This window comes from Lepidochelys kempii, chromosome 7 (genome assembly GCF_965140265.1).
Source record: "Lepidochelys kempii isolate rLepKem1 chromosome 7, rLepKem1.hap2, whole genome shotgun sequence".
NCBI classification, from domain to species: domain Eukaryota; kingdom Metazoa; phylum Chordata; order Testudines; family Cheloniidae; genus Lepidochelys; species Lepidochelys kempii.
In genome coordinates, this window is record NC_133262.1 from 14,645,520 (window position 1) to 14,671,235 (window position 25,716).

The 25,716-nt window shown below is 41.6% G+C and overlaps 1 protein-coding gene across 1 annotated transcript; it reads right to left on the bottom strand.

Moving 5' to 3' along the window:
- Positions 1 to 1,270: 1,270 nt before the first annotated feature.
- On the bottom strand, positions 1,271 to 25,126 carry IL5RA (interleukin 5 receptor subunit alpha). The gene is made up of 10 exons (XM_073351163.1): positions 25,042 to 25,126; positions 23,767 to 23,912; positions 22,997 to 23,135; positions 19,026 to 19,158; positions 18,759 to 18,949; positions 15,841 to 15,986; positions 14,896 to 15,031; positions 10,267 to 10,375; positions 5,902 to 5,986; positions 1,271 to 2,237 (listed from the first exon to the last, which is right to left on the bottom strand). The coding sequence occupies exons 1-10, from the start codon at positions 25,121 to 25,123 to the stop codon at positions 2,130 to 2,132; spliced, it is 1,275 nt and encodes a 424-aa protein (XP_073207264.1). The 5' UTR covers positions 25,124 to 25,126; the 3' UTR covers positions 1,271 to 2,129.
- Positions 25,127 to 25,716: the final 590 nt, after the last annotated feature.

Below are 25,716 nucleotides of genomic sequence, written 5' to 3' on the forward strand. Positions count from 1 at the left end.
GAGGGAGGATGGAGTTCATAGTACCAGATATTAGAACATCTATGGTAACAAAGGATGTATCATAATTTAGTTCCATGTGGGGGGTTGTTTGTCTGGGAAAAGGTGAGATTTTAAAAAGGGAATGGAAGGCAAGGGACTTGCGTAACAAAACACAGATCGAGCCACCACCTCTTGAAAGAGTTCTTTCATTGTATTTTGATTTTTGAGTCTTTCTGGCCCTGTCCCACCTGAGCTCCAAAGAGCAAAGACTCAAATGTGATTTGTATCAGTGTGATAGCTCCCTAACCCCCTTCTCAGAACATATGGTCCTGGGAACAAAAATATGCCAGTTATCGGAGAACAGCAGCAGCAACAGGAGACGAGTTCTTCAGCCCACTCTTACAGGAGTGGTTCCACTTGGCCAAATTCAGCTCTGATGTAAGTAGAAGTAGCTTCACTGTGGTTACTGGAGCTCTATCTCTTAGCTGCCAAGCAGAAGAGGTCTTTGGCTCTCACAGAAAGGAATTTATTGTTTCATGCTTTGATAAGAAATGCTTACAGAATGTGTGACGTTCCCCTCTGGTGTTGTCTGGACCAGTGATCTGCTAGACCACTCCAATCCTTGACTCTGGGAGCCAGACCTACCCTGCTCTGCTGTGAGAGCCCCCATGCCTGGGCTGTTCACGCACAGCCTCTGGCATATAAGATGCTCCTTGGATTGTGCAGCTGAATGACACTAGCCAATATCTTTGGTTCCAGAAACTGGGCCGGCTCTACGTTTTTTGCCGCCCCCAAGCAGCAAAAAAAAAAAAGAAAAAGAAAAAGCCCTGCCGAATACGCCGCTGCTGGAGAGAACAGGACCATCGGAGGGAGCTGCCGCCGAATTGCCACCCACGGCGAGACCTGAGTCAGAAGAGTTGCCACTGAATTACCACCGCGAGAAACAACGGAGAGGGGCTGCTACCGAATTGCCAGCAGGGCTGCTGCCGGAGTGCCGCCCCTTCAGCAGTGCCGCCCCAGGCACCAGCTGGCTTAGCTGGTGCCGAGAGCTGGCCCTGCCCAGAAACAACCCTCGGAGCATCCGTCTTGCAGTGTTCAGTTATGCCCACTGGACGCTGCAAGCTTATATAAGTTTGTCCATTTAACAAAGAAATTGATACGTACCAGGCTTGTTCTCCCAAGGAGAGTCTCTGACACGCTGCAAACCAAATACACTGCTTCAGGTAGAATAAACAAACATTTATTAACTATAAAGTCAGATTTAAGTGATTATAAGTCAAAGCATAACAAGTCAGATTTGGTCAAATGAAATAAAAGCAAAACACATTCTAAGCTGATCTTAACACTTTCAGTGTCCTTAAAAACTTAGATGCTTCTCAGGCTGGATCTTCAGCCAGGCTCTCCCCTTTGATCAGCGCTTCAGTCGCTTGGTGATGGTGGTGTCTGTAGATGCAGGTGGAAGAGCGAAAACATGGCACAATAGCTCTCCCTTTTATCGTGTCCTTTCTTTCCTATTGGCTTTGCCTACCCGTACCCCTTCAGAGTCAGGTGAGCATTATCACATCACAGTCCCAGACTGCCCAAAGAAGGGGGTGACTCCCTCGAGGGTCTAACAGATTCTTTTGTTGCTGCCTGAGCCAGTGTCCATTGTTCCTGTGAGGCTGGGCTGTCCCATCCATGCCCTGAACTGCCTCCCTGTTCTTGGAGAGTTTCTGTCTGGGCTTGCTTTAAGCCACAAGACACATTTTCAGCCTCGTAACTATATACATGAAATGATAGCCTACAACATCACTGTAACAATTACTATAACATCACTATAACAACCATGCTCAGAGGCTTCTGAAGATACCCAACATGAGAAACTTTGCACTGGATACCATGCAATCATTTTATAAAGATGAACATGGGGGTGTCGGGTGCCCCCCGGAGGCCCAGAACGTCACAGGCCGTACTCACTTTTTTCTTAAAAAGTGACATATTCGTATGTGTTAGTTTGTAATTAAGCAACTTAACCGCTTGGAAGCAACACATTTCTCTATCTTTGAAGCGCTGGTGATGGCGTGCCCTGAAGGTCCATCCACTCTAAGCTGTTGTCACGTGCAGTAACACTCCTGTTAATTTCAAGATCAGGAATGGAGTAATATTTCAGATTATGAATCTTCGAGGACATCGGAATAAAGGTCTTCAGTATAACTTCCAAGATCTTCAAAGCAACTTCCGACTTCTGTTTCTGTTTCACTGGTATAGGTACGTGCTCTCTGAAACACAAACACTGCTTTTAGCTACCAAATGGTAGGTGAAAAATGCTTTTGAGCTCCAGTTCATGACAGTTCAAAGTTCACTATGATTAAAAACACACAATTCAAAAATATATATTTTTGCTTGAGATTTAACCTCTGAAACTGGTGTATTCCAGGAGCAATGCACCCATTAACTCATCCAAGCAGTATGAAATTTTGCAGGCTGCAAAGTATGTCTCAGCAGGGGATAAATTGTGTAAAAGTTTATATCACAATTAACCCCGTTGCTGGTTGTGGCCATTTTGCTGACACGTCACTTTTGTCACTGGCAATGTGAGATCCATAGTCAAAGGTCACAAATCTAGCTTTGTATAATATTGCCTTAACTGGCAGAAGAAAAATGCTAAAGCACGGGCTGTGGGGAAAATGGCACTATCTTACTCCACAGATCTGCCCCAGGTGTATTTGGTGTCCTACCTAATTATTTTCGTTGCAAAATCAATGCTTGACTACCATTTTTAACTCTGTCCTGTTAGCACTGCAGAGCTAATAAGGCTCCGAGAGGAGCAGTGTGGTGCACTATACCAGCATACAAAAGACTTGGGGTTCTATTCCTGGCTTGGCCACTGGCCTGCCGTAACCTTGGACAAGTACTGTACAATCCTGGTCTCACTGACTTCATTGGGGATTTTGCCATAACTTCAGTGGGACCAGATTTTCACCCTTTTGTAAAGTGACAATGATACTTTCCCTCCTTGGTAAACCTTATTGAGATCTATGGAGGAAAAGCAGGATGAATAGTATTAGGAGAGAGTGAGCGGGCTATCCATTATTTAAGAATTCTCTATATAAGAATGGTGGTGCCAAATTCTGACCTCTGAACCCCAAATGGACTTTCACAGGTGTAATTATGGATAGAATGCGGCCTTCTGAACCTTGATACATGAACCAGAAAGAACACAGTTGGACTTTCATGATCCCAAGCTAAGTTTATAGGGCTGGCAGAGAGATAAAATATCTGTTTACTTGTAAGTTGAACAAAGTTGCCTTGGAGTCATTGAAACACAATAAATATGGAAACTGTGAATTGCCATTTTTACACAGGCCCCTTTCTGAGTTGAACCACACCCTAATGTTAAATATTTAAGAACTGAGGGGCAACACAATAATTGCACCCATTCTGGCAATCTCAGCAGAGACACCAAAATTGATCTGGCACAGAAGTGGTCCCATCAGAACAAACTAAAGCATGTCAGTGGGGTGGGAGGAAATTTGCTAGCTGCTCAGGTTGTATTGTAGTCTATTGCTAAACACCAGCCTTCTGCCTCTAGGGCTCTCAATCTGGTTTCGTTCATCTGCATTAAATGTACTTTAAATAAAAAGATTGCTTCATAAACCCCAATGCTGCTCTCAGTAATGTAAAATGCTCTTTGTCTCATTTCACTTTTTCTAAAGATTGCTTAGCTGCTATGTTAATGTTTGCTATTTCTCTTATTCTAAAATCAGTTTGTCATACCCAGTCATGTTATTTTCCACAGTTGACTTTACTTTAATTAAAAACAAACTGAAGGCTTATACAATAATCTCTTAAGCCTATTTCCTTGATCAGACTGTGGAATAACAAAGGAAAACTTTTCAGAGGATGGCAGGAAATTAGAAGCAAGTTACTATACAAAATTCTCCATGAAAAGCCAAGGCCAAGTTACATCTTATCTGTAAGGCAATTATATTTTTTCAGGAATAGCAAACATAAGAAGGCATAAAAACTACTTAATATTAAGTCCAAAGGATCTCTCATCAGTTTTCACAAAGTAAATCAGGTCAGAAGACAGAAGTTACATGGTGTTTGCATCTGTGCCAACACAGGGCTATCTATCTATGGTACTTCCATATCCCACATTAGTGTAATATCTGAGTGCTCACAATCTATAATGTACTTATTCTCACAACATCCTTGAGAGGCCATTGTCCCTATTTTACAGGCGGGGAACTGAAACACAGAGAGACTAAGGGTACGTACATTGCAATCAGGGGTGTGATTGCAGCTGGAGTAGACATATCTGAACTAGGTTTACTCTGGCTAGCTTGGGTACAAACGGCAGGTTGCAGCCCAGGCCCAGAACCCTGGGTACCTACTCGGACAGCTAGCTCAAGCTGCAGTCCACGCTGCCACTAGTACTAATGGTTCACTGCCATTAGTACCCAAGCTGGCTAGATTAAAGCTATTCAGGCATGTAACGTACGACGCTCATACCTTCGATTGCAATGCCCTGTTTGACTTGCCCAAGAAGTCGGTGGCAGAGCAGGCAATTGAACCTAGAGTTCCCAGCTAGTACCATAACCGCTGGATCATCCTTCCTCCCTAGAATGTTACCTGGAATACATTCTTTAGTGCTTTGTCCATTCAGGTTTAAGTTTCCTATGGGATGGACTTTTCCAGCACTTCGCACCATTCCTCCACCACATACATCTTGCTGTCAGCAAATGTTTCCAGATAAATCTGCCTAGGTTTTCCCTTTCTTCGTTTCATCAGATTAGTCCTAGTTACATCACTTGTACTATCCTGAACAAATCTGCCACTCGAACTCCACTTCACTGTTCAGGAGACAGCTCCTTTCCCCACTGAAGCTATGGCATCATCTGTAGCAATCTGGGCTCACACTGGAACACAGTAAATGGACTTTGTGGGCACAGCTTCCAAAAGTGAATTCTAAATCGTAAGTGCAAATCCTACAGCTGACTAGGCAAGCTGGCGCTCTGGCCTTCCAATGGGTAGCTTGCTAGGCATCTAAGTGCCTGTTTGCCTGAGCAAATGTATGATTTGGGTGCACATTTACCTTGAAAATCTGGCTATTTCTCTCAAATCCGGAAGGAATGTATATGGCTTCCCCTGTGCTACCCAGAAGGAGACACTGCAGCAGATTTCCATTCTGCAACACAGTGGGCAAGCTACAGGCATGGCAGGATGTTATCATGCCTCACATTAGAAGGTAGTAGCAGGCCACATCCACTGCTCTTCCCTCCCCCCCACCACCCACCCACACACACACACACAACTGCAGCCAGCCCTAGTCTAGCTAGAGATATTTCTTCAAGCAAGCAAAGTCTACTACCCAGGCATGGTTCTTTTACCAGGATTTGGCCTTATACTTTTAACTTTGTGGCTTATTTTTAGTGTGTATTTAATACAGTAGAGCTATGTAATACATAGGGCCACCCTTTAGGATTTCACACAAATATACAATGCACAAACAGGGCTCGGTCACAAGTCTTCTCTAAAGTCAACAGATCTTTGCTAATTTAAACCAGTTTGAGAGTCTGGCCACAGTTGCCATAATTGCACACCCAACCTCACCAACTGCAGGTGCAAATGGCTCATTCAGTTTCTAACTCGGCTTTTTGTGCTTGCAGTTAGGATTGTCTGATTATTGCATTAATTGCACACACAAATTATGTGCACACATTTCTGCATGCACTAGTCTGGAAATGTGGCTCACAAGTAATATTTACATGGGAAGTTATGAACAGCAGGAAGGGAGTTCTTAATCAGAGCAATGTTAGTTGCTCTCCAGGAGGACAATACAAAAGAAAGACATACTTAACATATGTCTAGGAAAGAGGCAGCAGCCAAAGACTGTTAATTGTCTCCTCTGTGCAAATAATGTAAATACATTTCTTTTACCTGATAGCTTTTATTTAAAAACAGATTTTTTAAACTGTTTTGGGGTGTTGGAATTGGTGGAAATAGTCTGCTCCATACGTGATACCTGTGGAAACAGTAAAGCAGGTTTATGAAAGAAATCAGTTGGTTTCTTCACTCTACCATGATTAACAATGGTTTGATTCCCAGGGACTCTATTGCCACATACACTCAACTCGCCTGCCCCAACTCCTACTCAGATTGTGACTCCTGACCCAGGGAGGAGAGCTGGGGGGCTACACACCTGCTAGTAAATGGCTGAGGCCAGAGCAATGAGGGAGGAGACTCCACTCACCCCTAATGACTGGCCAGAGCAGCTGGCCTAGCACGCTGTGGGTAGTGAAGTGCCACGCAGTGGAAGAGAATGCAATAACTTACGCTTTCCCCAGGGCAAAGGGGAGGGAATGTGACTCGGTGCCATAATCTGTTCTCTGAGGTGCTGCTGGGATGGTGCAGCTATAATCCATGTGCCTGATAGAGAGAGATCTCTTTAAGAGATCTATAGACGAGGGGGGACAGGGTGGGGGTTTAGGAATAACTGGGTCATTGGTGCTTGGTAAATGCAAAATTAGCAAGCCACACCCAGAAGTTCCTGAAATTGGGTGTAGTTTGGGGTATGCTCAATAGGTTCCTTGTAGCTGGACTCCATTGCGGGTAAGTAGTCAGAGCTTCTGCTTTGCAAAAGCCCATGTGGCCTGTATGCCGTGTACCCTTTGGGTGGACTTCACTTACCTTCTCCAGTGCCTCAAAAAAACCATCTCCCCTAGGAAAGCATATGGAGACCTAGAATTCAGTTGCTAAAAATTTTCAGCAAGGCTTGCACAGGGTCAACCTCCCCAAACCAAGTCTAAAAGGAATGAACTTAATTCTCAAATATTAACTTTATATAATCTTACAATGCTAAAGAAACATAAGAAGAACAATTTCTGCATTATAACAAGGCTACTTTAATCTTCACAGTTATACACAAACATAAATAAAACAAAGTAAGGCTAAACACGTCAGTCCCCACAGAAACACAGTGAGAAGTAACTCAAAAGCTTAGGTTGAATTTATCAGAGGCTCAATTACAGTCTTTGATCACCAAAATGAAAATCTACAGTGTCTGCTGAGAAAAAAGCACTATCTTGCTTTCCTAATCAAATACGAGGATCCCACTGCACTATGACTTGCAGAGCCGACCAAAGATTAGATTAAAATCCTGCAACCCCTATGGAACAGTATCAAGATCCTTACACCCAACTTCGATGCTGAGGCTCAATGTTCCACTTTCACCCAGCCTGGTAATCCACCCACTCCGCAATATGGACACAGGCTCACACACTTGAGTGCTGATAGTTCTCCACTACCTTCCCACAATTCCCCTTTTCTGCCCAGGACAGACATGATCCTGTGAGCTCCGTGACAAAATTATATCCTTAATATACATGATCTAATTGTCCGTTCCATCACATGCTGATATGATTTAAGTGAAATGACACTGGTTTAAAACCAGTGCAACAATTAGCGTAGTCTCCGTTGATTAGATGCTCAGCTAGCATTACATCTGCACCACTTTCAGCTGTGTTGGTTGGGGTCAAGGTGAGAACTGCCTGTTTCTGTTTCACTCTGTTATGTGCTGCTTAAGGAAGAGGCAGTCCTGTACCATTCCCACTCAGCTACTGATAGTTTTATTTTATCACCACTGTCTCAGTTCATCTGGTTGGTTGAACTCTTCCATGACCATCACTTTGCCCTTTTCAAAAGCCTCTTTGGTTCCTGCCAAGCTCTTATTATCCCATTATTCCTTCTGAGCAAATTATCTACAGTAAATTCCTGCTACTAACTTATTCCCTTTCATGTCGCCCACTTGGGCTCTTAATTATACCCCACAGATAGCTCCTCCAAAGTCTTCCATGACTATCATGCGGTATTGTAGTTGGTAGACATGCCCTGGCTAAAATGGCTACTGCCTCAGTAGGTAAATGTTACAACACATATTTGTGCTTAGCTAATTATTTAGTGATGTGATGATGAAAATTACACGTCACAAAAGGGAAGACTGGGAATATTGAAAACACAATGAAGTCTTTTCACAGTTGTACAGGCTATAACTTTATGCCTGAGGCGTGTGGCCGAGGAATCATTGGGAATGTGGGAGAAAGAGGATTTCCTAAGAAAGAGATTTCTAAGGGGACCTAGGCACTTCCTCTTCCTTACCAAGGAGAAAAGATGGAACATTCTGCAACCTATTTTGAACACGGCGTCACAAAATGATTTGGAATGTGCATGTCAACCCCTGAAGTGTGGCTCAGCTGGAGTCACTCGGGGGGGGAGGGGGGGCAGCTGCAGCTGGGGATCCAGCTAAGGGATGGGACACAGCTGACTGGAGATCGTACTGTTGTACATGCTGCTATCATTTCAGCTCTTGGCAGGTGAGTTACTTGTACCACAAAGGGAATATCGTCACAGCACAGTGAACTCGGGAGATTGGCAGCCGGTCTGAGCACTTATGTTGGCCCAGCCCAGGTGTGAGCAGCCATGCTGCAAAGCCCCCTACCCTAGTTCCTGGGGATGTTTACATTGCAATGAAAGACCCGTGGCATGGCCACAGCTGGCCTGGGTGGGTTGACTTAGGCTGCAGGGCTGTAAAATCTGCAGTGTAGATGTTGGGGCTCAGGCTTAACCCTCCCACCTCATGGGGGGTCTCAGAACCTGGGCTCCAGCCCAAGCTCAAACATGCTATTTTTCAACTGACCTGGACTCTGACACTTGGCGCCATGGGGTTTTTTTATCACAGCGTAGACATACCTCACTGGTGCTGCACTCATGCGTGTGTGTGGCTAGGACTTCAGAGACCTATCCCATGTTCACTGAGCTGAAGTAAGCTGACCTGCTCTATAATTCCTCCCCAGTGAATTGTGAGAGAACATGTCTGTCCTGGGCACAAAAGGAGACTTGTGGGAAGGTAGTGGAGGACTATCAGCATTCAAATGAGTGAGCCTGTGTCCATATTGCAGAGTGGGTGGATTACCAGCCTGGGTGAAAGTGGAACTGGAGTTCTAACCCACACCTCTAACCATACCAGCTAGCCCAGGTTTAAGTCCCCATGAAATTTGGATTGGAGGTTTTGTGTGTGGCTAGGAGGGAAATTAGGGCCAACTCCCAAGTTAACTCTGTACTGGGAATATACAATGCAAAACCACCCCCCTGAGTGGTCCAAGTTTCCGCGCTGTAAAGTGGCAGTGTAGACAGTGCTAAAGAGCTGGACCCGGGCTCCCAGTGTTGGGAGCTATTCCCCTCATGGAAGTGGCTTTTTTACAGCACTGGAGCTGCTATGGCAGCACTTTAACATCGGCTGTGTAGACATACCCAAAGTGATTCTTTTTACAACCTGTGCTTTTAGTTTGACAAAAGAAACTTTGGGGGAAGGAAGTCAGCTGAAGACTCATCAGGTGAGCAACTAATTTAGGAGCCATTAAAGAAATTAACAGGCAGTTAGTGGATTCAAGGACAGTGCTTGAATTACTGTGAGCATTTTTATTGTGAACCTAATGGTTGCTGCTTGATATATCTCTTAGGGAGAAGAGTTTGTAATTACATTATTGATTCTTTGAATCATCATTGATGAACTGACTTCCTCATTGATTTATGATTCTCTTCCTTGATTTCTGAATATTGCCACTGAAATCCAAACTATTTCTGGCTTTGTTCACACAATGTCTTTGGAAGGTTGGCTACAAGGGCATCCATGGGCTCTAATATTAAAAAGAAGCTGCTATAAAATACTTGCCAAACCAGTCCTAGAGAATAGTTAAATGCTAACGGGTATAAGTCCACACTGGCTTGGTTTTCTGGTGGTGCTGAGCACCTTTGCCTCCCAGCGAAGTCAGTGAAAATCAGGCCACATGTACAGGTGCCTAAATATGGATTTCAGGTGCCTGGTTTTCGACCACAAGTTTGAAAATACTGGCCTTTGTCTTTAACCATGGAAGATGGTTTCTCTGAGCAGCTTTTGTTGGGTCTCAAGGTGGCATTCTTCTATGGAGATAAATGGCCACCAGGGTCCATCTTACTGAGGACTGAGCAAAGTAGATAAGGTAGCTTCCCAACAGTCCATCTCACACTGAGACAGTTTCAGTCCCTCTTTCAACACATGGCTTTGGAATTTGAGATTAAATTGTTCATTCTCCTAAACTTCCTTAAATTCACTGAACAACTATTATTATTTAATCAATATTCTTGATATGTATTAATCATGTTTAATACCAAAATAAAAGCCCTTTGAGTACCGAATAATGCATTTAATAATTCCTCATGCAAATGTAATCTAGGCGAATTAGTTATTGCCTAAGCAAAAATACTTACTTTCTGCATATTATAGCAATAAGCAATGCCATGGAACATATGGATACTATAAGCGCAATGAGAACCGTGTAGGTCTTGGAGTCTACAGGAGTCCTTGGCTGGTTTTTTCCTGGATTTAAAAAAAAAAGGATGATTTTTTCCCTTTGAAGAAAACACATTGGGAAAAATTCTTCCAGTAGATAAGCCCTTGGAACCAAGTTTACTTCATTCAGTGGGTTTACATGGATGTATCTGAGATCACAATTTATATCTCTCCATATAAAATCTTTTATACCTATGACTGGGGAACAATCTGTAGCAAATTAAGCATTAAGAACTTCTTCCACGTGGCTAGGTTTCAATTTATGCATAGAAGAAAGCAAGCAAGCTAAGAACTGGCATGAATCAGGGCCACAATCATTATCAGTGCAGTGCACCCTGCTTTGTTAACATACTGAGTTGTGCAATTCCACACAACAGGCAAATATGTCTGAGGCTGCAATAAAGAGACAGTTTGCTTATAATCGTGGTCACAAAGAACTTGTTTTCCGTTAAACCACCCTTCAGTTATTTATTTTAATCCTTTCAAGCCAGGAGTTGGATTTTCCTGGCTTAATAGCCAGGGCCAATAAAACATGCAGTGAGACCACCAATTTTTCTTTGAAGTCTGTTGTTAATCCTCCCTCAGGAAGAATGTCACTGCTCCAAGTGTCTGGGGGCAGAAACACCTATTGTATTAAGGACAATGTTCCTGTTTGACAAAGGTGTTCCTGATGTCACATTTCACCACTCTGATCTACATAAAGAAAACATTTACATTTGAACATTTAGATTTTAAAGTTTTCCCACTCCCCGTATGCCTATGAAAACGGCACGCAGCCGATATCAAGGTGACAGAATGACTGTCACTGAATAATTGAAAGGATATAAATTGGTCAGCAGCACAATACTCAGGTTCCAAGAAGAAATAATATTCACCTTTGGAACAGATTCTTTTCTGTGCAATGAAGGCCTAAGTGCCTAAGTGTCCTGCAGATCTTATGGGAGGAGTCACCCTGTAGTCATTGTAACAGCCGTGTTAGTCTGTATTCGCAAAAAGAAAAGGAGGACTTGTGGCACCTTAGAGACTAACCAATTTATTTGAGCATAAGCTTTCGTGAGCTACAGCTCACTTCATCACTTCAGTATGCATCCAATGAAGTGAGCTGTAGCTCACGAAAGCTTATGCTCAAATAAATTGGTTAGTCTCTAAGGTGCCACAAGTACTCCTTTCCTGTAGTCATTGGGACTATTTTTGTAGGTATGGAGTGCTCACATGAGAAACGATTGCAGGATTGGGGCCTGTGCCATTGCAGCTTGTCGACCTGGGCAAACGTGCATATTAATTACTGCCATTGATTTAAATAGTTTTTTTTTAAATTTTGGTTACAATTATACTTCCAAGAAAATGAGGTCTAAGGCCAAGCTGTGCTTGGTGCAAGTCTGGGAGGGTGGGGTGGAAAGTGGCACTAAGATGCATTTACATTTTCTTAGTCCTAAAACTGGAGTGAGCTACTCCTGGTTCCCAGCACATAGTAGAGTAGTCCTGAAGCTTCTGTGGGTTTTTTTTTTTGGCTGCCTTTGATCCTAAAGAGCCATAAGATAAGGCAGGAATCAGGAATACAAATTTCTGTTTGTGAACAAGAAAAACCTAGCAACCTTAACAGACACTGAATTAAGTTTGTTTTGGAGAATTTCCTTGGGTTTTTTTAGGTTTTAAATGAATAATCCTGGTGAGACATCTGGGTACATTTTTAGTTTTTTCATCAGTTTGAATATGTTTCATGTTTGCAATTAGTGATGCAACATATGAGGTTGCAAGTTCAAGTTCTGCAAAAAACATGTGAAACCAGCTCTCCACGGACTCACTTGGCACATAAACAGTTCATTGATGTAGGCTAGTTCATGTCTAATAAGTTCTCCACAGACAAGCAGACTAAAATTTACCCAGTTATCCTCTGCAGATCCAACATTTGCCAAAGTTACCAGTGTGCTACCTGAGACAAGGCAGTATTTCCTCATACTTCAAATAAGAAGTAAGGGCCCAGCTAATGGCAGCTGAAAGAACTTAACACAGGGCCTTAACCATGGCAACTCAGATACTGTGCATGTGGAAATTGTAGGGCCAATTTTGACCCTTGCTCCAGTAGGTTCTCAAACTGGGAGGGCGTGGAATGTATTCGGTGGGGGGCGGGGAGAAGTTTTAGGAGAGCAGTGGCTGGGCATCCAGCTCTGAAAGCAGTGCAGAAATAAGGGTGGCATGGTGTAGTATTGTCATCCTTACTTCTGCTTTGCTGCTGGTGGTGGTGCTGCCTTCAGAGCTGGGCACCCCACCAGCAGCCACGGCTCCCTGCTCTGTCCTAAGAGCTAGGGTGGCCATATCTGTATTTGTGGGCCAGGAACAGGGTGTGTGTGTGGGGGGGGGGGGGAGGGGTTAAACTACTACAGACACAAAGAATGGGGGGGTGCAATCAAATAAGTTTAAGAACCGTTGGCTTATAGGACCTATAAATGAGTCACAAAGGGCTGAGCCCCAGAATGGAAACAGATTAGGGCTGATGTAAGCAACCCTATACTGACTTCCTTCATTTTGTGAGCACAGCTTGGTCAGCACCAGAGCATGAATTGTAGTTGCATAGCACTGCTGTGGCCCCATTTCTGAAGGACACTCTGTTATCAGGAGCTGGGTGAAGGTACCCAGTGAATTCATTAGAGCCAAGTAGGCGCATTAATGTTCACTAGATAATAGGTGTAAAGGCATTGAAGAGTTTGGTAAACAGGAGAGAGCAAAGTGAAGAACATTTTTTTAAAAAAGAAAATCAGGAAGTAAAAAAATATAACTCCAAAGATAAGAGAGCGAGGGGATGGCTGAGAACAAACAGTCGATAATGTGTTATGATATGATAACTGCTACTTCGATGAGAACATGTTCAGCAATCAGGAAATGCAGTATCAAGTGGATCCGATCTAGGCAAATTAATGCTTTCCAAAGATACTAACCTTCACAGACTCCCGTGGGAGTTCAGGTAACTTCTAATAAGGAGTACCTGACCTCACCATTCGCTTTGACTTTTGGCATTAGCACACCAGTACCCACATCACTGGGCGGGGGGGAGGGGCGGAGGAGGCAGGTATGTGTCATATTTAAAGAATTAAACAGCTAGCAGGACATGCTGATTTCTTCCTGTGTGATGCATGTCAGACCCAGCTGTGCCAGCTCAGGCTAGGATCTTGTCATATTTCACATGGAGAGCAAAACTGCCCCAGGCTAGTAATTATATGGAGACACCTAAGGACACTGCAGGTTACTACAACAGGTAGATTCGGGAGGTGGCATTCATTTCTCTGAAATAGTATTGCACCAATCATGTCTACACTTGCCATTTAAAGCAGAAAAAGTCCCTTTTTTGCACAAAAACCATGGGAGCTTCTACACTTGCCAAAGACTTTTTGCAGTAAAAATCAGAAGTTTCACCGCAAAGAGAAAAACATCTCCACGAGAGGCGTGCAGCTCTTACTGGTGATGCTTTTGCGCTGATGGACAAGTGAAGACACGTTCTTCCTGTTTACACAGCTTTTAGCCTCCGCAGAATATCCCACAATGCCCAGGTGACCACTCTGGCAGCTGCTCTGATGCTGTGATGCCAGGTAAACAGACATCCACCCCTCCCCCTGTAAAGCCCCGGGAACTTTGAAACTCCCCTTCCTGTTTTATTGCAAGTGCTCATTTATCTTCTGGCCAGGTGACAATGGCTGCTCCACTGAGCAAACGATCCCCCGCTTGGAGCAGTGCTGAGCGACTGGAGCTGATCAGTGTTTGGGGAGAGGAGGCTGTGCAGGGACCCAGGGTGCCCTGCGATCACCCCACCCACAAGACCCATCGTCAAAAATGGAGAGAGCTGCACTGTGGGATAGCTGCCCTGATCCGCGATGGAAGTGCTGCAAATGTAAAAACTCTCTGACGCCTTTGGAAGTAAGTGAGTACACAAACCAGCGCTTTTCTTTCACTGGTTCACTATCACCATTGAAACTGATAGTGCAAAAATTCTGCAAGTGTAGACATAGCCAATGCTCCAACATGGTATCAGTAGGCAGGAAGGAGCGCTATACACTCCCCTAGGACCATGATTTCAGAGGTGCCAAGCATGCACAGCCCTCATGGACTTCAAAAAGAGCTGTGGGTGTAGTTCAATTAATCCTTTTCAACCAGCTCTAAAATTTGAACCAGTCAGTTTCACTTTCTGGTTCTCATGTATTCGCAATACAATAGCATTTGTGTTCACGACACCATGTATATTTTTAGTAAGCTGTTTTTATTGATTCTTTTAATTAAAACCTGAATTTGGGATCTACACTATTTTCAAGTGTTCTTTCAAACAAATTTTTCATTGATCCACAAATATCTTTATGAATGGAACCCATATTCTGGACTATCCAGAGGTAGCAAGGAGTAGCAACAATTAAAGGGTCAATGTACGTCCTCAGATACACTTGCATGGCTTCCACTGAAGTTAATGGTAGCTGTACATGTGCATGATTAAACAGAATTTGGCCTTCAATAACATATGTATTAAAGTAACTGTTAGACAACAAAGACATTTTGATTCTTACCAATATAAAGAGGTTCAGTCCAATCACTCCAAAATCCTTCGGTACACCATGATTGATGATTAGCTCTAATCTGTATGGAGTATCTGCAGGTGTCATCAATCCTTAAACTGAAACTATTTAACTCGGTTTCCAATATCTGTTAAAAACAACATAACTCTGTCATAGATTTCTTAAGACTAATAAGGTCAAGACAGCAACACTTAAATTGCTCCAGTTACTAAACTTCAGAAGTAAATTTACAATATTTGCTTTAGGCATAGATATAAGCATTGTTACAAATTGATTATTATGTTTGTTCTTCTTTTAAATTAGTTTTAATAGCCTAGAGGTCGATGTCAAAGACATGATTTTCACACAAAACCTCCATATTTGTGGGCACAATTTTGCACCCACAATTAATTACATCCACCATTTTCCCCCTGCAATTCATTCAGGCCAAAATTTTCAAAAGTAGTCACTGGTTTTGGGGGGTCCAGTTTAAGACCCTTACTGTTGGATTTTCAGAGTTGCTGAGCACCTGTACCTTTGACAGAATGGACCTGGATGCGTCAAGATGAACATCCAAAACTGATGTACATTTTAAATTGTTCCATTCGTGTTTTCCAAGCTAAAATGTGGGTATAATTCATTGTAGGCAAAAAAAAAAAAAAAGTGCTCCATAAAAGAAAGCTGATTTAAAAATTAGGGGTGAAATCCTAGCCCCATTAAAGTCAGTGGGAGTTTTGCCATTGATTTCAGTGGGACTAAGATTTGACGCTAGATCTGTAGATTTTAGAGGATGGTAGTTGGAGTGCTGGTTACATTCATAATGTGAAACTCAAAAGATATCCATGAACCAGAAGACTTTTTCGCTAGATTACATATAAAACATATTCTAGACATATAAGAAAGACAATTCATAGGTAAGTTCTATATAGAATACCTCAACTTTTAACAAGCAGTTACCTGTTTGTAACCCATCTTCCAGTTGTAGATGTTAAGTTCATATTTAAAACATTCCTTTAGGAAAGAAGAAGCTGGCATTTCCCACTTGACCAGAAGGTTGTTTTGTTTTAAAGACATGGTGACATTTCTAGGAGGATTCACTTTCTCTAGAAAATGAATAAGATACCAATGTATTACCCATAAAGCAATTCTCTTGGCAGGAGGTTGTTCAAAAGTTTGTCTATGGTTTGGATCTGGTTTATTTACAGCCCACGAATTTCACTTTGAGTTTGTTGTATGATAGGAAGGGGTTTAAGAGAACTGAATATATCAGTGGAAAAACAACCACTGAAAAGTTGGTAAAGCCACTGATATATTAACAATTACTGAGTAACTGACCTCCTTTATTAAAATCCTTTACAAGATTTTAAAAAATAACAACTTTCAATTATTTCATGCCTTGTAAGATTCATTATTGACAAAGAGAAGGTAAGGAGATTTTTTTCATGCAAAATAGGTCTTGTTGCTATAACCTTTTCCCCCTTTTCTCCTTAGCCTCCACCAGCTTTTGTCACCATATATCATTTCATGTTGCCTTATTTTAGGAGTTGGATGATGACCCCTAGAATTGTGTATATGGTGCTTCTATATGTCCTGCTGAGTCCATCTGTGTTGTAAGATCTTCCTGTTTTTCAACATCCTTTTGGTAATATGGTGACCGGAATACAATACTTCAGTATATTCCAGGCACCATGCTGCCATAAAGTTTCTGAAAAATTGCAAGAAGTTCAGAGAAGAGCATTGAAACTGAATATGTGGATACCTCTAAGAAGTAAGTTTAAAAAGTTCAATATGTTTCTCTTAGTTAAGCAACATATGAAAGGAGATGTGATAAGTCTATAAATAAGTGAAGGTTGTACAAATTAAGATGGGAAGGAAATTATATAAGAGGATCCAGGGAGTATAAACTAGAGTAAAGGGATGACATAAAGGAAAAATAACCTATCAGGAAAAGCTTCCTTCCGATGAAATGTGTTAAACTGTACATTAAAAACTGCTAAAAGCTGCATTGCTTGGGACATTTAAAGCTAGACTGGATAAAGCAGTAAAAAAATACTGTGGGAAACCATACTTTGGCAGGTTTCAGAGTAGCAGCCGTGTTAGTCTGTATCCGCAAAAAGAACAGGAGGACTTGTGGCACCTTACAGACTAACAAATTTATTAGAGCATAAGCTTTCATGGGCTACAGCCCACTTCATCGGATGCATAGAATGGAACATATTGTAAGAAGACATATATACACATACAGAGAAGATGGAAGTTGTCATACAAGCTGTAAGAGGCTAATTAATTAAGATGAGCTATTATCAGCAAGAGAAAAAAACGTTTATAGTGATACTCAAGATGGCCCATTTAGACAGTTAACAAGAAGGTGTGAGGATACTTAACTTAGGGAAATAGATTCAACATGTGTAATGACCTAGCCACTCCCAGTCTCTATTCAAACCCAAGTTAGTGGTATCTAGTTTGCATATTAATTCAAGCTCAGCAGTTTCTTGGTGGAGTCTGTTTTTGAATCTTTTCTGTTGCAAAATTGCCACCCTTAAATCTTTTACTGAGTGGCCAGAGAGGTTGAAGTGTTCTCCTACCGGTTTTTGAATGTTATGATTCCTGATGTCAGATTTGTGTCCATTTATTCTTTTGCATAGAGACTGTCCGGTTTAGCCGATGTACATGGCAGAGGGGCATTGCTGGCACATGATGGCATATATCACATTGGTAGATGTGCAGGTGAACGAGCCCCTGATGGCGTGGCTAATGTGATTAGGTCCTATGATGGTGTCACTTGAATAAATATGTGGACAAAGTTGGCATCGGGCTTTGTTGCAAGGATAGGTTCCTGGGGTAGTGTTTTTGTTGTGTGTTGTGTGGTTGCTGGAGAGTATTTGCTTCAGGTTGGGGGGCTCTCTGTAAGCGAGGACTGGTCTGTCTCCCAAGATCTGTGAGAGTGAGGGATCATTTTTCAGGATAGGTTGTAAATCTTTGATGATGCGCTGGAAAGGTTTTAGTTGAGGGCTGAAGGTGACAGCTAGTGGCGTTCTGTTATTTTCTTTGTTGGGCCTGTCCTCTAGTAGGTGACTTCTGGGTACTCTTCTGGCTCTGTCACTCTGTTTTTTCACTTCAGCAGGTGGGTATTGTAGTTTTAAGAATGCTTGATAGAGATCTTGTAGGTGTTTGTATCCATCTGAGGGATTGGAGCAAATGCGGTTGTATCTTAGAGCTTGGCTGTAGACAATGGATCCTGTGGTGTGTCCTGGATGGAAGCTGGAGGCATGTAGGTAAGTATAGTGGTCAGTAGGTTTCCAGTATAGGGTGGTGTTTATGTGACCATTGCTTATTAGCACAGTAGTGTCCAGGAAATGGACCGCTTGTGTGGATTGGTCTAGGCTCAGGTTGATGGTGGGATGGAAATTGTTGAAATCATGGTGGAATTCCTCAAGGGCTTCTTTTCCATGGTCCAGATGATAAAGATGTCATCAATGTAGTGCAAGTAGAGTAGGGGCGTTAGGGGACAAGACCTTTGGCAGACAGATAAATTAGGGGAACTAATAGGTTATTTCTATCTTTTAGTTTTATTGTCCTTAAATTTAAACCTAACTATTAAAATCACACTGTTAAAATCATCATATTTCCCCTAGTTCCACACTAACACCTCCAGTTTCAGAAAATATCCATGTGAACCCTTAAACTAGCCCATATCTTAAACTGGACCATGTATCATTCAAACCACCAATGAACTTCAGCAAATCTTTAAACCAAAATGCAGAGCACGTTTGAGTTTTACATCAGATTTTTTTAAGATTTCACTGCAAACATTTCACCAAGATCTAAGAAGCTATCGATATTTTAATGTGTAAAAAATAAAAATATTTACTCACGAATGGCATTTTGATTAAATATCTGTTCAAAAGGTTTGATTGCAGTGCCATTGCTTGACCCATTAATGTGTATTACGATGACTTCGTCAGTTTCACTAGTCTCTATGTAAGTGCTTGAAAATCGGCAACCAATATTTCTCTCCCATTTGTCTTTACTATATTCTTGGCATTCTTCAGTGTAGTTGTTATACCTAAATTAGATTAGTTTGTAAGACATTATTATCTTAAGGAAACCTACAAGGGTCAAAAATAGAAGCAGGCACTTACCTGTAAAATAGAAAGTATTTGGTATCTTCTGGCGCCGCTTTGCCAGCAAGCCAGGTGCAATGTAGAGATGCAGTATTATTAACGGCAGTGCAAATCACACAGGACAAGTTAGTGACTGATGTCTCAACAGCACCTATAGCACCAGTAATAGACAAAAGGTTGCACTTGTAAGGTAATACGCGCTAAATATTTACTAGCATGTTCTTACTACTCACGATTATAAAATAACTTAAAATACAATTGATTACAGTCTTTGGTTCCTTGTATATGTATATATTCTATCTAATCTGTCTATATATCAAATATTTCTCTGTCTATACATCAAATCTCTCTCATGAGTGGTGAAGCAGTTCATCCCAAACATTACAAATGTTCTTTTTATAGCACAGGACATCACCACGTATTCTGTGTATGCCCCTCAATTACGGGAAACAATGTTTAGAAACGTTTTAGAAAGTTTTAAAATATTTTCTCCTAGTCCCATTCACTTGAAGCAATTTCTTTCAACCCCATTCCAGCAAAACCCTTAAGCACATGTTATACTACATTTAATGGTCTATCTGAGGACAGCCCTACTTCATTCGTGACATTACAGAAATTGCAGATCTTGCAGCTTCCACTGCAATTTGTATTTTAATTGGCTTACTTTGCACAGTCCACAATTTTGCATACATTTTGATTATGCAATTAGCACTGCACTAACATTCAATGCTTGTAAAAGGCTAACGTGACTGCACTCAATTTCTACAGCAGTTGTGTTAAGACTTGTAGTCTTCTGAGTTTTATATTGTACCTGTCACTGGTTTAAAATGAATGTAATATAGTTGCAGTAAAAAAGGTTGTTATCAAAACAATGAGCAGACATAACATAATGCGTCAGTGTTGATATCGTTCCAGTAATTTTTTCATAAACAAATAGGTCTACTTTGGCTTTTCCAAATTACTGCTATTAATAAAGGTCCATTATTACTTTTCCACGATTTTCCATGTCTTGTTCGCAACTCAGCCGCAATTATTTAAAGTTCGTCCCACAATTCAAGTAGGGCCTTATATACCAACCCAAAGAGTTAAAGGTGTTAACATGACCTGTAACTTTCCAACATGAAAAAGTTTTAAGCAACCTTTAACATTTGGTAAACAAAGACCTCAGCCTGCTTAGTACCATGGCAAATACATCATTAAAAACACCTTTTAACCTGTTATTAGAGATAGAAAAAAGAAGGGAAAACAGTTAAAGCATTTAAAATGTAAGGTATTAAGCAAGACTTTCATTTTAACAGCATCCCTTGTTCCCTTTTCGTTTACCTATAGAGAGTCTTTAGAAGGAAAACAATCTTTGTTTGACATTCTCTTAAGTGGTCTTTTTTGGGGAAAAGAGAAAAAGTTAGTTGAGAAGGGCTGAAGCTGCTGTTGCTGTTCTTTTTAAAGTCTGATCCCATTTCCTAGAAAGCAAAACAAGACATATACACACAAGGGGAGAGACAAGAACAGGAAGGACAGAAAATGCAGCTTTTGTCACTGGTGTTAAACTCTCAATTGCAACATTTCTGCTGGAGAAACACAGGCATAGCAGTCTTATCAGCCACTCCAAGAAGTGGCAAACCTGTACCAGTGTTGGACTAATTAGGCATTGCTTTTATCTGCCTCTCTGGGCACAGGCTCACAGACATATTGGAAAAATATGCAGTCTTGGCTAGCTAAGCCTGACGTCTATTAAACAGAAGGCAAACGAAGAGATAGGATAAGAGATAGGAAACAGAAGAAATAAGGTGGGACGAGCAAAAAATACACACGCGGCGAAGAAAACAACGCGGTGTCTGGGGTGTAGCCAGAGCAGTGGGGGTAGTGATATCATCTGGGTCCCTCCCTTTGGCCAAGTCTGTTCAGAACATCTCTTGGTAGTAGGATGACAAAGACCCACGGTGGATCCCAGAGTTCCAGTAGGCGGGGGAGGGAGGAAAGCCATGGTGGTGAAGTTTGCTTGTTCCTGTTCTCCCATCTTTCAGTCACCAGTTGTTGACAAAGAGCTGCTGCTTGATTTTTTTTTCCTCCTAAAGACTTTTCTTTTAAGGTGCCCAAAAGGGAATGATGGGCAGAATAGCCCATTTCCTCATTATTTTGCTTGCCAATTAGGCCTAATTTCCAAAACACCAATTCTGGTTCACTGAGTTCTGGTCCCTGACTTTACCAGGCATGATCTTAACACAGTGCTTGAGTTATAACAGTAGGCTTTTTAACTAATTCTGTCTCCCTTTTGTACCTTTCCCCATCAACATTTATTGTTATAGGCTACTGTGACATTTTCTGAACTTTCACTCACTTCTTACAATTGAGCTTACAATTAGGGTAAATTTGTAGGCCCAATTATTACTACACATAATGCATAATTTTAAGCCTCTCAGTAGTCCCATGGACTTGTAAGGGCTTTGAATCAGGACCCAAGAGTATAAGGCTTTCTCAGGCAGTTTGCATGATATCTGACAAGTATACATACATACATACATATGTAAACAAACCTATCTATCTCTAAATAAACATTTCAAAAATCAAAAGCTTCTTAAAATCACTTCCATTTCCTTCTTTCCCAGAATTGGTTGAACCTGTTTGCATAAAGGAAGTCAGACTAGAACAGATACAACACTGCCCTTCAGGCTTTGTGATGTAATCGGCGCATTTAGACTTGAGCTGTCCTAAACTGTCTCTAGAGCAGAAGTGAACTAAATTATTAAATAAGGGAGGATTAGATGATGTCAGCTACTGTCTTTCAAGGACTCTGTTGTAAGGATTATCAAAGTTGTACAGCTCCAGAACATATTCCAGGCTTGGGGGCTTCCAAGAGTGAGTCTGGCTAGCACAGATATGACAAGAGCTGCAGAGAGATTGAAATCAGATATGGATTGGAAAGGAGATGGAAGAAGCAATGGAGATAACTATGATTCTCTGGGGCCTGTTTGCTTAGCTTTTTTGTAACACAAGGCTCTGATTGCTGATATTGCTGGATACCAGACCAACAATGAAAACAATGCAGGATAGAGATGAGGACAATTGGGAACATGAAAAGTCTGTAGGAGACGAGTACTACAGACTTGTCTCATGGAGAATTCAAAATCCTAAAACAGGAGTATGTTTTCTAAAACAAAGGGTGGATGGTTAGATTTGATTTAAAAGAATGCGAGTCCATTTACAGGATCAAATCTTACAACAGCAGTGTAACCTTCTACATGCATCCCTACCATCTAAAGTGCCTCTACCTTGACCCGTAAGGATCGTTTCTAAGGCTGAGAAATAGTGCCCATCTCCGTTCAGTCCTGTCAGCATAGATAGACAATTAGTTAAAACTGTGATGAGGAACCAACTCTACTAGAAACCAAACAGGATTCCCCAACTTATTTCACGTAGACCCCTGACCAGTTGTTAAGTAGTAGTAATTAAAAATCAACCAGTAACCTCCAAGTGAAAAAGGTTGCTATTCTGTTACCAGTCCTGAGCCAATGAGTCTTCCAGGATAGGCATCTTTCTGTTCTTTTCATTTCAGGATCTTACACATTCTCATGATATCTCTGCCCACGCCCTGCTCTAACAAAACCACTACTCCACCTCCTCTTTATCAATTATATTGGCCAAACCAGGCCTATCTTAACTGATACCCTAAATCTCAGCCATCTTCTGCTCCTTGGGACTGTTGTCCCTCTGAGGGCCTAATTCTGATACCCATACTCAGATCAAATAGCATCTTGCTCCGCAAGTAGTGCCGCTGACAAAATGAAGTCATGGGGTTATAATCAGGAGTAAGATGCTATTCAGTGTGAAAAATGATACCGGAATCTGGACCAAAACTATTGTATAAGAACAATGCCATGTAGAGTAGGAGATGTGTCTTCCTTCTGAAGTTTTTAACCTGTCATCCTTTTCGTGCTTTCTTGTCTACAGACTACAACATAACATAAAATTACATTCGTAACATATCTTACCTGGTGGGGCTTGGAGTTTAGCTGTAACCCAGTTACTTTTTATTTGCGAGTTGGTATAGAGAAGCAATGTCCGAATACGTGCAGAAAAACCATTATGAAGCACAGCCATACGGGTACTGCAAGTTTTCTTTGTATCATACTTGAAAAATAAACAATTTATTAGTATCAAATGCAATGAAACCTGACCTAGGTTCTCACTCAGGGGACCAGCAAAGGTAGATCTCCTAACAAAGGTGGTCTTTTACTAAAGTTCAAATCATATGGTATTTGAAGGTACTTCAAATGTGTTGCTTAAGATGGGGGATTGCCTACTGGAAATGGGTTAAATGAAGGTTTCCAGGTAGAGAATTTTGGTGAAACATGGATCCAAATACTATCTATATACTGGCGTCAATCTGCAATAAATGCAGTAACATGAGTGGTGGACTATACCATCCAAGAGCAGTGCTGATTCAACACCTCTCCCAGACAGCCTCCAGTGAGCCAAAAATTAAAACTACCCTCACTTAGTAGAATTCCTTGGGAACCGTGACAGAAATACTGACACCTGCTATTTCTTGGGGTTAATCTCCCTTGCAACAGAGTTGTTCCCACAGACAGAGAGAGAGATGGATCTGGTCAATGGCTAATATATTTGTTTATGACACAAAACCAAAAGTAAATCTGATAAGCCAATGTATCTGAAAGTCATATCTTAATCAGTAAATCTTGGGTTTGAATTTAATATAGCACATTTAATCCAACATGTATTAGCAATACTTTACACTTACCTCGTCCCTCTCGGGAGTCATAATTTCCACATCATATCTAATAGTGTAGTTCTTTTCTTCTTGATCAGGGTTTGGTTTCCATTGCAAAAGTACTTCTGCTAGAGCAGAGACTGTGAGAGTGAAGTTAACAGGTGGGAGAACCTGAACTGTTGATTAAGGGAAAAAACAAAATAATTAATGATATACTAATGTATAAACTAATAATAGTGAATAGTGAGTAGTTCAGAGCAATAGCTACTTACAAGTAACTATCAATACAGGAAAATGGTTACAGACTTCACTTAAATGTTAGACTTTATTCATTCAATAGCTTCTTATAAAACATGTTTCTTATACTTGGGCAAAAGGCTGAGAGATAGGAGCAAATAGATTATTGAATAGGAATTTAATTGAAACCTAACCAAGATAAAACTATTATGAAAACCCGATTACTTTAAATTCACAAAGTTGAGTAACCTACTATCACAGCTAGTTTGTTTAAAAAAATATAGTTTTGGATCCTTCAGGTTGATTTACATGGATGGATCCCTGACATGGATGGATCCATGGATTTGTGTTGGCCCAGGGCTATCACCCACAGATCAGTTTGCACAATCAGGGCCTTACAAACAAGATGGAATTGAGTGGAAAAATGTATATTAAAGCATACAGAGAGATTTAATTTAAAACACAAGAATTTATATGTATAGGCTTTCCAGGATTAGATTTTTATTGGTAAATGTCTGTATACACCGCTTTCACTGTACCACACGCACACACAGAAACCGACGAAAAATATTTCCATCGGTAATCAAAATTTACAAATAGGTAAAGTAAGAGAAATGCTGCTTGAGAACTTATTCTTGTTTGGTTTAAGGACATTTACTTTGTGCATTTTGATATGTGATGTTGACAGTTAGTGTTTTAAAGTGTATTAAAGCTTTAACTTTAATAACAACACCTGCTGTCATTAAATAATTGTCTGATACACACACCCATAATTTTGCCCAACTGTGAAAATTAGAATCAATAAAAATTGGAAAAATGCTTGAAATAAAGATTGGTATTAAAAAAACTGAATTCTGCCAAGCCTACATATATGTGTGGAACATATTTATGCTGAACAAGGAAATAAGGCATAAATATTAGCAAAGATAGAAGAAGGATGGGACTGACAATTTAGAAGGACAAGGTGACAGAGACCCCGAGAGAACAAATCATGATGGGAGAAAAATGTAAGCATATAAATGGCAAAAGAACAAAAGCTTCAGGTATCACTAGGAGAAAATTACTTACTTCCTTTAGCTTGCAATGAGTTTGCCTGAAATGCCATCAGTGTCCAAAGGAGAACTGGAAAAATGCTCACCAGGATGGCCATATCCTTTTGGTAATAAGTGATAATGGTGAGTTATAATACAAGATGTAGCCCCTTACCTATAAATTAACACACACAAAGTTTGTAGTGTAACATCTGAGGTGGCTACATGCAAAGAAACAAAATTAAGGAAATTAAGTTGTCACCTTATAGTGCCTATCCTCCACTCCTTCCCCTGCAGGCAGGCAGGGCCATTCCTACCCATACACCAAATATGCAACTGCGTGCTGCTCCGCCTCTTCCCCATGCACCCCCCGCTCTGCCCCAGCCCCGCCCCTACTCCACCCCTTCCCCAAAGCCCACGCCCTGCTCCACGCCCGTCCTGCTGCTTCCTGCCCCCTGCTCTTCCCCAGCCCCACCCCCACGCCACCCCTTCCCCTGAGGACTGCAGCAGGGGTCAGGCACACCGTGCATTCACTGTGTGGCAGGAAGTTTAGCGACCCAGCCCCAAACCGCTCCATTCCGCTGGCTCGTGCTGGGGGATGGTTCCCCTTTGCCCCCCAAGCCTGTTCCTGCCCCCCATGGAGGCCTGAGCCCCCCCCCCGCAGGGGGCTGAGTAGGGCACCAAAATGGCAAGGGATGGCCCTGCCTGCAGG

What these genes read in the sequence shown, in the direction of transcription:
- IL5RA (XM_073351163.1), bottom strand. Translation starts at nt 25,123, where the DNA reads ATGGCCATCCTGGTGAGCATTTTTCCAGTTCTCCTTTGGACACTGATG. An exon ending in GGAAGATGGGTTACAAACAG is followed by an intron (nt 15,032 to 15,840) that starts GTAACTGCTTGT and finishes TGTTTTTAACAG; the next exon opens with ATATTGGAAACCGAGTTAAA. An exon ending in GACTGAACCTCTTTATATTG is followed by an intron (nt 10,376 to 14,895) that starts GTAAGAATCAAA and finishes TTTTAAATCCAG; the next exon opens with GAAAAAACCAGCCAAGGACT.